The sequence below is a fragment of the Rhincodon typus genome, chromosome 32 (genome assembly GCF_021869965.1).
Source record: "Rhincodon typus isolate 14 chromosome 32, sRhiTyp1.1, whole genome shotgun sequence".
Classification (NCBI taxonomy): Eukaryota; Metazoa; Chordata; class Chondrichthyes; order Orectolobiformes; family Rhincodontidae; genus Rhincodon; species Rhincodon typus.
The window spans coordinates 1,643,858-1,657,402 of NC_063363.1; the positions used below are offsets into that span (position 1 = coordinate 1,643,858).

The window sequence follows — 13,545 nt, forward strand, 5'->3', positions numbered from 1 at the left end:
CGGTGTTTATTCAGCAGGGTAAGGGTCACTCACTGTGTAACCGTACATGGTCGGTGTTTATTCAGTATATCACTGTTTGAATTGATTAATTAGAGGCAATGAATTTCTCCTGCTGAACACCCATCAATGAGATAATAAGGAATAAATGTTGCGGTTTCTGTGCAGGTATCAGTGATGTTGCTGCTGTTGATATTTACACCAGTGGGAACATTGAAGCTCGGAATGGTACCGAGAAACGTCTGAAATGCACATTTCAGTCCAGTTCTCCTGTCAGCAAGCGAACCACTGTCACCTGGCACTTTCGACACCCTGAAAGCAGCAATGAGGAGTCTGTAAGTATCTTGTGGGGATCTCATACGCTTCTCATATCAGGTACAAGTCACCTGCATTCACCCAGCCTTAACACAGGCTTAACAAAGCCAATAAGGTCCCTTAAACCACAAGCAGCCCCTAAACTGGAATCTCACTCATTGCTGACTCATTTCTTGCTGTTATGATCCCAGCCGACGGTAATACCAGCTAAATCAGATCTCCAAGTGAAACCTGGTCTGATCGATCATATTTTCTTTTTTATTTCGTTAATTAAAGTGGTCACTGAAACATTTTCATTGGAGGTTGCAGTTTTCTTGAACAGCAGAGCAGACGTTTTTTGCAGATTGGCAGAAATAAGAAAACAAAGTAGTCTAAATATATATAACAGTTTACACACAACAGAACCAAGTTACAACATGTTTCCTGACACTAATCTTTACAAAGATTCAATTTCAGGAAAATTACATCTCTATCTCAACTCTTTAAGGTTCCACCTGTCTAACTCCTTACAGTTTCTTTCCTGTAGACTGTCGAGACAGTTCGATGAGTCCTTTCTAAATCTGCCGATGTGACCTTTACAATAAACCTGAGAGCCGGAACTTTCTCAGTTCTAATAATCTACACATTTCTGACCAAATTTGCCCAGTTTGGAAGTTTTGCAAGCCAAAGGTGACTTGTTCTCTCAGAAAAACTAAACTTGCTTCTGAACTGAATTAAACTTGCTCTTCTCAGATTCTTCTGAGCTGAAAACAAAGCATTACATAAGAACATTAGAACTAGGAGCAGGAGTAGGCCGTCTGGCCCTTCGAGCCTGCTCCGCCATTCAATAAGATCATGGCTGATCCTTTCGTGGACTCAGATCCACTTACCCGCGTTCTCACCGTATCCCTTAATTCCTTTATTGTTCAAAAAAAATCTACCTTTTTTTAAAAACATTTACTGAAGTAGCATCAACTACATCACTGGGCAAGGAATTCCATAGATTAACAACACTCTGGGTGAAGAAATTCCTTCTCAGTTCAATCCTACCATTAAAGTACTCTACCATTAAATTTATAAAGCCAAAAGCATAAACATTTTTCCATTCATACCCTAGGGGTCCACAGTTGCCTGCCCTATAATAAATACTGGATTTAAATCACTGATCCTAGAGGACATTCTAAACTTTTATTTAAATGGAAAATCCCTCATAGAAGTAACTGACACCTACTTGTCCCTATTTTGAAATCCAACTTCCAAAATGTTGGTGATGCAGATATGAAACAGTTTTCATGATGGTATCCTAAATGTCAGAATGTCCTCAGCCTGGATCATGTGAAAGGGTCAATATTGTTGGCTCATTGCTGGTGAAATGTTCAACTGGAACTTCCACCGAGCAATGAGTCAACTCCTTCTCGAGTAAATTTCAACATCTGCAGCTGTGAAAAGTGATTGCATTCCATTCATCCCTGTACTGGTCTGTCAAGCTGAAAGGCAGAACAGTAAGCTGTTTTTATTTACATGTGTGGGCCTCACATTTCCACAGTCCGTGGCCAATCTCAGTCACTCTCAATCAAAAGTCACCGAATTCTGCCTGTGACCACACATGCTGCAGGGGCAACCAGGGCCTGTCTGAGCTGAATATAAAGCAGGACAGACACCACAGCTTTAGGCTGGTATGGCTAACCCAGTTCCTGGTACTGCCCTGTAACATGCTGAGTAATAAGGTCCAAACCAGAAACAGAAACAGCCAGTGCCTGAAGAACTGTGTCGCCAGCAATAGGCAGCACATTAGTCTGTGACATTTACTGAGCTCCAGCAATAAGGACTTTGCATGAATGTGGAGATAATTTGAGCTGGGAAGGTTACGAGGAGATTGAATGGAGACATTCACATAAATGAAGAATTTGATAGAATCAGTAGGGAGAAACGAAGCAGCACCACAAGAATAGTGACCAGAGGAGCGCTAATTTATTTGAGTAACAAAAAAATCCCAATGTGCGGACGTTAGGAGCATTTTAGGATGGAAAGTTGACTTTTTTACTGCTGTCCTGAAATGTGGGTATAATTTGGTCAGTATTTATTGCTCATCCCTAGTTGTCCTTGAGCTGCCTTCTTGAACCGCTGTAATCCATGTGCTGTGGGTTGACCCACAGTGCCCTCAGGGAAGGAATTCCAGGAGTTTGACCCAGTCACAATGAAGGAATGGTGATAAATTTCCAAGTCAGGATGGTGAGTGACTCGGAGGGGAACTTGCAGGGGGTGGTGTTCCCATGTATCTGCTGCCCTTGTCCTTCTAGATGGAAGTAGTCTTTGTTTTGAAAGGTGCTGTTGAAGGAGCCTTGGTGAATTTCTGCAGTGCATCTTGTAAATGGTACACACTGCTGCTACTGAGTGTGGTGTGGAGGGAGTGGATATTTGTGAATATGGTGTCAATCAAGCAGGCTGCTATGTCCTGGATGGTGTCAAGCTTCTTGAGTGTTGTCAGAGCTGCACCCATCCAGGTAAGTAGGGAATATTCCATCACATTTGTGACTTGTGCCTGATGGACTGTGGACAAGCTTTGGGGAGTTACTCGCCACAGTATTTCATAAGACCATAAGACATAGGAGCAGAAATTAGGCCATTCGGCCCATTGAGTCTGCTCTGCCGTTCAATCACGGCTGATAAGTTTCTCAACCTCATTCTCCCGCTTTCTGCCCATAACCTTTGATCCCCTTGACAATCAAGAACCTATCTATCTCTGTCTTAAATATACTCAATGACCTGACCTCCACAGCCTTCTGAGGCAGTGAATTCCATAGATTTATCACTTTCTGGCTGAAGTAGTTTCTCCTTATCTTCGTTCTAAAGGGCTTTCCCTTTACTTTCAGTCTGTGCCCTCTGGTCCTACTCTCTCCTGCCAGTGGGAACACCTTCCAAACGTCCACTCTGTCCAGACCATTCAATATTCTGTAAGTTTCAATTAGATTCCCCCACATCTTTCAATTTCCATCGAGCAGACCCAGAGTACTTAAATATTCCTCGTATTAAGCCTTTCATTCCTGGGATCATTCTCGTGAACCTCTTTTGAACCCGCTCCAGGGCCAGTACATCTGTCCTGAAGTATGGGGCCCAAAATTGCTCACAATACTCTAAATGTGGTCTGACTAGAGCCTTATAAAGCCTTAGGAGTACATCCCTGCTTTTATATCTAGTCCTCTTGAAATAAATGCAAACATTGTATTTGCCTTCCTAACTACTGACTCAACCTGCAAGTTTACCTTGAGAGAATCCTGGACTAGAACTCCCAAGTCTCTTTGCACTTCAGACTTCTGAATTTTCTCCCCATTTAGAAAATAGTCCATGCTTTTATTCTCCTCACCAAAGTGCATGACCTCATGCTTTCCCACATTGTACTCCATCTACCACTTCTTTGCCCAATCTCCTAACCTGTCCAAGTCCATCTGTAGCCTCCCACCTCCTCAATACCACCTGTCCCTCCACCTATCCTTGTATCATCTGCAAAATTTGCCAGAATGTCCATAGTTCCTTCATCTAGATTGTTAATGTATAAAGTGAAAAGTTATCGTTCTAACACTGACCCCTGTATTCCTAGCCTGTGACCTGCTGTTGTAGCCACTGTGTTTATGTGGCTGGTCCAGTTCAGTTTCTCAACAATGGTGACCTCAGAAATAACCTTGACCGATCCAATTTTTCCAACAAGCTGCAGTTTTCAATCCTGGCAACATTCGTCTAAATCTCCTCTGACATTTCTGTAGAGCAATTAGGTCCTCCTACCACTGAGTTAGATATGGCGTAAAGCTCTCTCTACACTGTCCCTATCAAACATTTCCAGGACAGGGAGAGCATGGGGTTACATACAGAGTAAAGCTGCTTTTTCACTGTCCCCTATCAAATACTCCCAGGACAGGGACAGCTCCCATACACTAAGCTGCAATGAATTGTGAATCCTGTAAAACCCTCTCCCTTTCACACAGGTCTTTTATTATCATGAGGAGCCATTCCCACCTTCTGGAGGTCGTTTTAAGGATCGTGTATCCTGGTCTGGCAACATTTGGAAAAAGGATGGATCAATTACTATCAGTAACCTGCAACTCACAGACAATGGAACCTTTGTGTGCAGTGTGAAGAATCCCCCAGATGTACATGGGATTGCTGGAGAAATCAAACTGAGTGTTGTCCATAAAGGTTTGTTAAGGTTGTTGAGATGGGAGAGGCCCCTGGTGCTGGTTTTATTCAGCAATATCTCAGCTGTGGGATTCACATCAGAATTACAAAATGAAAATTTGCACTTAAATAGTACCTTTCACCATTTCTGGACTTCCAAAGTGCTTTGTATCCAGTGGAGTATTTTAACGTTGTAACCACTGTTACTGTGCAGGAGGGACATCTTGCAACTGGCAAAATATTCTTGCCAGTACTTATGTGATAATTAACTTTAACCCTGGTTTAATGTTGCTTGATGTTAAATATTGGCCGAGGACAACAGAAAGAAGCTGCTGTTCATATTTAAAATAGTACCATGGAGATTTTAAGTTCACCTGAGAAGACAGCTTAGTCCTCGGCTTAACATCTGAACAAAAAGACAACAATTTCCGACAGTGCGGCGCTCCCTCGGCACCGACCCTCCGACAGTGCGGCGCTCCCTCGGCACCGACCCTCCGACAGTGCGGCGCTCCCTTGGCACCGACCCTCCGACAGTGCCCTCTCCCTCGGTACTGACCCTCCGACAGTGCGGCGCTCCCTCGGTGCTGACCCTCCGGCGCGGTGCTCCCTCTGTTGTGCTGAGATTATTGTCCTTAGGTCTTTGGTTTCAGGTGGGAGTGTGGGTGCTGCCAACTGGCCAGAGTTAATCAGTGACAGTGACTATAAATTATAAAGGAGAGATTCAGATCAATATCTCAGCCAGTGATTGTCTAGTCCAGCAACGTTGAGCACCAGCACCTTTTCTTACAGCTGATCCATTTTATACATTTCCTCCTCAGAGAATTAATGAAATGAAAAATGAATGTGTCTGAGCCCAGAGTCCTGACCTGTCTCTTACTATCCCCACTGCAGACCTAACCCTCTGCCAAAGAACCCCCATCCGCTCTCCGCTTGCCCCCATTCTCTGTACCCTTGTCTGCCGCCTTGGCTGTGATGGGATCTCTTCCCAAGTGTTAGTTGCAATATGCCGTGATCCTCAATGTCTTTGATAACATAGTCCCCACTGTAGTGTATGTGTGGGGCAGTGAGCGATAGTGACCTATGTAAATGTTGGAGAGCCTTGTCTGATCATATCCTCACAATCCCTGTCTCCAATGTTGTCCCTGGCTTGTTCTGACACCTGTCTATCCACAATGAGATTGAGGATGGACACTGGAATCTTTTTGTGCTGTTGGGGAATAAGATATCACTTGGACACTGGGTTTAACATCTCTCTCCATGTTCTGTGTTTATAGTCACATACTCGGAGATGACGATCCTGGGGATTGTGATTGGATGTGCCACAGGCCTGGTGGTGTTGATTGTTATTGCTGTGGTTGCTGTTCAATTTGTTCGTAAGAACCGGGAGCAGCAGGAACAGGAAGAGGTGGAGTATGAGGAGGACAAGGAACTCAATTATGAACATCAGAATGGGTAAGAAGCCACGGGTTGGGAGGCGGGGGTGATGGTGGGGGGTTTGGGGCAGGGGAGGTTGAGAGTGTTGGGGGGGTTGGGGCAGGGGAGGTTGTGGGTGGTGGTGGGGGTTTTGGGGCTGGGGGGGTTGTGGATCGGTTGGGGGGGTGATGGTGGTGATGGGGTGGAAGGAACTGACTTCCTGCAATGACCTTCCAGCTTCCTCAAGCTGCAGACACTTTCACCTTTTTAATGCTGCAGGCGGGGAACTCCCCAAAGGTAGTGGAGTTTGGAGAGACAGCATGGGGCCCCTCTTCACACCACCTCCCCCAACCCTCCCCCTTCACCCACTTCCCACTTGGGCCGCTGACCTAAGGAAAGGTACACTAGCGTTGGAGGCAGCGCAGAGAAGGTTCACTTGGCTGGTAGCAGGAACTGAGGTACTGTCTCATGAGGAGAGGTTGACGAGATTGGGCCTATCCTTTTCAGAATGTAGAAGAATGAGAGGTGACCTGTTTGTAACGTGCAAGATTGGTTGTGGGACAGGTGGTGTTGAGGAGGCAGGGAGGCTGCAGAAGGACTTGGACAGGCTAGGAGAGTGGGCAAAGAAGTAACAGATGGAATATAATGTGGGAAAGTATGAGGTTATGTAATTTGATAGGAAGAATAGGGCCCAAGGGTACAGCTTTAGCATAAAGGGAGGACCCTTTGGAACAGAAATGAACAGAAACTTCTTCAGCCAGAGAGTGGTGAATCTATAGAATTCATTGCCACAGAAGGCTGTGGAGGCCAGGTCATTGAATATATTTAAGACAGAGATAAATAGGTTCTTGATTGTCAAGGTGATCAAGGGTTACAGGCAGAAAGCGGGAGTATGGGGTTGAGATAATTATCAGCCATGATTGAATAGTATAATTTCTGCTCCTATTTCTAATAGCCTTAAGCATAAAGGCATAGACCATTTTCTAAATGGAGAGAGGCTTTGGAAATCTGAAGCACAAAGGGATTTGGGAGTTCTAGTTCAGGATTCTCTTAAGGTTAACATGCAGGTTCAGTTGGCAGTTAGGAAGGCAAATACAATGTTGGCATTCATTTCAAGAGGGCTAGAATACAAGGTCAGGATTGTACTGCTGAGGCTGTATAACACTCTGGTCAGACTTCATTTGGTATACTGTGAGCAGTTTTGGTCCCCGTAACTAAGGAAGGATGTACTAGACTGTGGGAAGTGGGGTCAAGAGAACGTTTATAAGAATGATCCCAGGGATAAAGGGCTTGCCATATGAGGACCGGTTGAGGACTCTAGGTCTGCACTTGGAGTTTAGAAAGATATGGGGGGATCTGATTGAAACTTACAGAATACTGAGAGACCTGGATAGAGTGGACTTGAACAAGATGTTTCCACCAGTAGGAGAGACCAAGACCTGTGGTTACAGCCTCGGAGTGAAGGAACGATCCTTTAGAACTGGGATGAGGAGGAATTTCTTCAGCCAAAGAGTGGAATCTGTGGGAATCATTGCCACTGAGGGCTGTGGAGGCCAAATTATTGAGTGTATTTAAGACAGAGATTGATGGGCTTTGATTAGTAAGAGGATCAAGGGTTACAGGGAGAAGGCAGAAGAATGGGGTTGAGAAACACATCAGCCACGATCAAATGGTGGATCAGACTTGATGGGCCAAATTGCCTAATTCTGCTACTATATCTTGTAGTCTAAGACTCTTATGGGACTTGATAGGGTAGTTGTGGAGAAACTGTTTCCCTTTGTGGGAGAGTCTAGGACCAGAGGGAACAATGTCCGAGTAAGGGGTCAGAAATTTAAGACCGATGAGGAGGGGAGTGAATGTGTGGAATTCTTTACCACAGAGGGCTGTAGAAGTGGGTCATTAAGTATATTCAGATCTGAGATAGACAGATTTTTAATCAGTAAATGAATTGAGGGTTATGGGGGAAAAGGCAGGAAAGTGGAGCTAAGGATTATCAGATTAGCCATGATCTTATCGAATGATGGGTTGAATGGTCTATTTTTGCTCATACACCTTCTGGTCTTAATCACCAGGCCAACCAGTCAAAAATAGATCTCCTCCAAATGTGGAACTGTCAGAATCTGAGGGATAGCTCCTCCAAGTACAGGCAGGTTCTCTCTTGTATTTGCTGCAGAAAGGCTCACTTTATAAAGGTGAATGGTACTTGCCAGGGTGAGTGAAGCTAGGGGTGTGGGAGTGGGAGGGGGTTGAGGTTGGGAGGTGGGGTAAGATCAGGGGATGGTGGGGTTGAAGTCAGGGTGGTGGGGACGTGGGGTGAGGTCAAGGGCTGAGGGGTGTGGGAGGTTGTCAGGTGAGGGGTGTGGGGGGAATGTGCAGTCAGGGGATAATATGTTTGAAGCTGGGGATGGGAGGTGTTGGGGGGATGCTGAGGTTGGGTGTTGGGAAGCTGGGGTTAGGAGCTGGGGAGTGAGGCTGCAAAGTAGGAGAGAGCAGTTTCGACAATGGAACAGTCAGTCAGCTGCCATTTAGGCAAACCAAAGAACTGAATCTTTGCAAATGAATGTGGAATCATTAGCTTAAGACTGCAGGGGTTCAGAAGCTGCTACCTGCAGTAACTTGTAATGTATGCAGTTGACATTGTCAGTTGGATAATTTAAAGTTTATGTTTTAGTCATCAGGTTGCAGTTTCCCAAATGGTAGGCTGGTGCAGGGACTATGTCAGAAATAGACATTAAAGTGTAATCTCACCAGTCCTCAGTGTGTCTGTTTAACAGGGCTGGCTTTTTGTGTGTCAAAGTGAATGTTTGGTGTTTTTTTTTTAGACATTTAATACTAATTTATGCCTGTTCTTTTGGACCAATTTGAATATTATGTCTGAGAAATTAGTTTTTTTTTCTATTTGTGGCTTTAAGTTTAATAGCCGGCTTATATTTGAGGATGTTGATGAATCCTTCTCACCTTGCTTTGGTTTGTATCCAAATTTCAATCTGTCATCAGAAGTATAGAAGCTGCAACATTTAAAAGGATGGGTATATAAATAGGAAAGGTTTAGAGGGAAATAGGCCAAATGCTGGCAAATGGGTCTAGATTAATTTAGGATATCTGGTTGGTATGGACAAGTTTGACCAAGGGGTTTATTTCCATGCAGTATATCTCTATGACTCTACTGTTGCTACGTAATTGCATCGCCAAATAAATGAGGGAATGAGAATGAGAATGAAAATCAATAAGTAGTTCTCAGGGAAGTCTCAAGAGGGGACCCTCAAAATAACATGATCTCACTCACCCCCCAAAGACCACAGCCTGAGCCCCAGAACTCTGTATTCTGTGCTACAGTCATTTCATGTCCAGTGGCAGAGACATTGGCTTGAGGATCTCAGTTTTCCAACCCTCACCTTCATCTCATTCTGTTTACAGGGTGGAACTGCAGAAATCAGACCATGAGCCAGAGCTTCTGACTGAAGGGTTAGAGACAGCAGCTGTCTCCTGACAAACCGCACCAGGAAGGTACCTGATTGAATGTGAAAACTACATTGCCGTGACAAACATTCACCTCCATGTGACTTGGTGATTGCACACTTGGTGATGAAATGGTTCTGGGTTCAGGATCCATTCCAGAGAGTCAAATATAAAATTCATGCTAATACTCCCAAAGGGAGCGCGGCGCTGTCGGAAGGTCAGCGCCGAGGGAGCGCAGGGCTGTCGGAGTGTCAGCGCCAAGGGAGCGCCGCACTGCTACTTGGCCTGGTTGCCTCTTCCCGCTCCTGCCCAATTGCTGCGAATGGATTCTGTGGCTGGAGCAGAGTTTTGGCTTTCATGGGCAAGGTGGCAACTTGCAGAAAGTTCAGTCTTTGGAGCAGCAGGAAGTGGGAGGGATGTGAGAAGCCTAATCTAAGTGCAGGCCTGAAGGTTACTTGCAGAGTGCAGACAGGAAGAATATTGATTCATATCAAATAGACACCACTGGTGGGGTCAGCATTTATTGCCTGTCGCTAATTGCCCTTGAGAAGGTCGTGGTGAGCTCCTTTCTTGAACCACTGCAATGTTTGGGATATAGGTGCACATAGTGCTATTAGGAAGGGAGTTTCGGGATCGTGACCCAGTGACAATGAAGGGATGGTGGTATATTTCCAAGTCAGGATAGTGAGTGACTTGGAGGGGAACTTGCAGAGGGTAGTGTTCCCATGTATCTGCTGCTATAGGAGAGCAGTGTTGGTTGCTGGACGATTGTGACGGTGCTGGAGGCTGTAATAAAGGTACAATTCAGTAGGTTGTTTGTTGTGAAATCTGAAATTTATTTTATTTTCCAGGTCAATTTCTGAACCAAGTTTGATTTTAACAAGAGAAGAAGCAAAATTCTAAACGGAACCACACGTCTCTTTACCTGTTGTAGAGAGAAAGAACATTTCAGATTCCATTTGCCCTTTTTGTTCTTTACTTCTTCGATGAAGCTAATGATGTGGTACAGATTCTACAGTCTAACCCCAATCTACAGCAGCTCCAGATGAATGTAGCCTTGGCCTGTCAATATTTATTAGTAAATCTATGGAGAAAATCAGAGAGTGTAGTTGTTATAGTAACAGATTATTGATCCAGAGAATGCGATGGTTAAATTCCATCAGATCAGTTTAAGAATTTAGTTCAGTTTTAGTAAATCTGGAAATAAAGAACTGGTCTCAGTAACTGTGAAAGAATGACCCAGTTGGAAAAACCCAACTTGCCAACTCATGTCCTTTAGGGAAGGAAGCCTGCCAAAAGTCTGGGTGATACTTGTCTCCTGAACCATACCAATGTGGTTCATTTGTAACACCCCTCTTAAATGGCCAACAAGCCTGTCAGTTTCATCAAGTGACTGACAGAGGAATGACACATGGACAGCAGTGTTTAAGAAGGCAGCCCATCACCAACCTCTGTAGACCCAGCCAGCTACACACACATCCTGAGAATTAGTTATTTATAAATTTCAGGTTAGGAAATTCTTTGTCACAATGTGAACTGCACCAAAAGCTAACTTTCACTTAATAAAAACCAAAAGAACTGCAGATGCTGTAAATTAGGAACAAGAATAGAAATCACTGGAAGTTTAGCAGCTCTGGCAGCATCTGTGAAGGAAAAAATCGGAGTTAATGTTTCGGATCCAGTGACCCTTTCTCAGAACAGTTCTGAGGACGGGTAGCCGAACCCGGAACAATAACTCTTTTTTTTCTTCACAGATGCTGCCAGAGCTGCTGAGCCTTTCCATAGCCTCCCTAACTTTGCATTCGATTTGCCTTGCAATAAACTGTAGTGTTCTATCAGCTTCACTACTTACTTGCTGTATCTGCATACTAACCATTATACTTCATGCTCTAGGACATCTACATCCCTGTGCACCTCAGATCTGTGTAGTCTCTCACTGTTTAGATCATATGCTTTATTTTTATTTTATTTTACCCACTAAAATAGGCCTCTCACATTTTCCATGTTATGGTCCACCTGCCAGATCCTTGCCCACTCACTTAATCTATCAATATCTCTTCGTAGCCTCTTTATGTCTTCTTCACATTTTCTATCTTACCTGTCTTTGTGTCATCAGCAAATTTATCTCCATTGAATCCCTTCATCAGTCCATTTATAGAAATTGTAAATAGTTGAGGTCCCAGCACTGACCCTAGCAGCACACCATTCATCACATCTCACCAACCAAAAGATAACCCATTTATACCCAATCTCTGCTTCCTGTTAGCCAGCCAATCTTCTATCCATGCCAATGTTACCCCTTACACAGTGAGCAATTTTTTTCTTCAATAACCTTCAATGTGGCACCTTATCAAATGTCATTTGGAATTCTAACTATAGTTACCTCCACTGATTCCCTGTTACATTGCACATGTTATTGCCTCCAAGAACTCCAATGACTTACTTAACATAACTTCCCTTCCTTGGAACCATGTTTACTTTGCCTGATTATCTTGAATTTTTCTACATGCCTTGTTACAGTATATTGAAATAATAGCTTCTAATATCTTCCCAATGACAGATGTTAAGTTAACTGGCCTGTAGTGTCCTGCTTTCTGTCTCTCTCCCCTCTTGAACAAAGGAATTATATTTGCTCTTTTCCAATTTAATGGAATCTAGGGAGTTTTGGAAAATTAAAATCAATGCACCAACTATCTCTTTAGCCATTTTTTCAATGCCCAAGGGATGAAGTCTGTCAGGACCTGGGGTCTTGGCAGTACACAGCTTCAATGATTTGCTCAGTATCACTTCTCTTGTAATGACAATTTTCTAGAGTTCCTTCCCCTGTTCCATTTTGTGATTTATTTTTGGGATGTTACTGACGACAAATACTTGCTGATTCATCTGCCATCTCTTTGTTCACCATTATTAATTCCCAGACTCATTTTGTTAACTTGTTTCCATTTTAAATATCAAGAGAAGCTCTTACAATGTTTTTTTAAAAATTTATAACTAGCTTTCTCTCATACTCTACTTACCCTTACTTGTGAATTGTTTTCACCATTCTTTTGGCATTCATGGCTAAGTTGTATATTCAGAACATGATTCCAAGAAAGATTCATCAGTAATGAGGGTATGACTGTTTGTTAGATAGGATATGCAACATGTTTTAGGAATATTTTTTTAAAAGCAATTTAGGTTTCAGTTTAGTTCCTTCTTCGTGTTAACACTGAGGGAGGTGGGGATCAAAGATCAGTGTTAAAGGAAGTGCATTGAAAAGTGAAATTTCTGTAAATATTGAACTGTTTTATTTTCAAATAATCCAGAGAATTTTATATGTGTAAGAGATTTGTATTATTTTTGTTCAAACACTATGACTTTGCTATGTATCAGATAAAAGCCACATTTTCACACCTATAATAAAAGCATTTATAAGAATAAATTACATTTTAACACAAGTTCAAGGTTTTCCTTTTTTTATTTGGAGTTTGCTTCATTTGAATTGCCTGTCCCATGGTAAAGATTTGAACTGAACCTTAGCTGGGGATAAATTGGAGGAAGGGGTATCAGGGAGGGCACAGGCTCAATGCAGCCCTACCAGCACTGGGATCCCTGTCATTGGCTGAAGGACTTGGGCCATTGTAATTGGGACAAAATTGAGAGAAATAGTGAGTTGACCTGGAATTCTTTCTTTCCCCATTGGACACAAGTGCCACTGGCAAGGCTAACATTTGTTGCCTCATCCCAATTTGCCCCAGAATTGCATTTCAGAGGGCACTTAAGAATCAATTGCAATGCTGAGAGTCTGGACTTGCATGTTGGCTGGATAGTATCTTTCCTTAAAGGAAATTAGTGAACAAGATGGGCTATTAACAATCATTTTGTTTTTATTTATTCATGGGATGTGGATGTTTCTGGCTGGGCCAGTATTTATTGCCAATCCCTAGTTGCCCTTGAGAAGGTGGGGGTGAGCTGCCTTCTGGAAACACTGCAGTCCGTGTACTGTAGGTAGAACCACCATGCCCTTGGAGAGGGAATTCCAGGATTCTGACCCAATGACAGTGAAAGAACAACAATATATTTCCAAGTCAGGATGGGGAGTGGCCTGGAGGGAACTGCAAGTAGTGGTATTTTCATGTATTTGTTGCCTTTGATGCTAATTTCATGGTCACTGTTACTGACACATACTTTTCAACTCGATAATTTTAACTATCGAATGTAAAATTTCCCCAA

The 13,545-nt window shown here is 43.3% G+C and overlaps 1 protein-coding gene across 1 annotated transcript in view; it reads left to right on the plus strand.

Annotated features, from left to right (window-relative positions):
• mpzl2b (myelin protein zero-like 2b) overlaps positions 1-12,770 on the plus strand; it is a 20,207-nt gene extending 7,437 nt beyond the window's left edge. Inside the window, exons 2-6 of the mRNA XM_020523958.2 lie at positions 166-332; positions 4,272-4,482; positions 5,736-5,913; positions 9,292-9,381; positions 10,185-12,770. Coding sequence (XP_020379547.2) covers positions 166-332; positions 4,272-4,482; positions 5,736-5,913; positions 9,292-9,364 — 629 coding nt within the window. The 3' untranslated portion in view covers positions 9,365-9,381; positions 10,185-12,770. The remainder of the gene's footprint in view (positions 1-165; positions 333-4,271; positions 4,483-5,735; positions 5,914-9,291; positions 9,382-10,184) is intronic.
• The last annotated feature ends 775 nt before the right edge of the window (positions 12,771-13,545 follow it).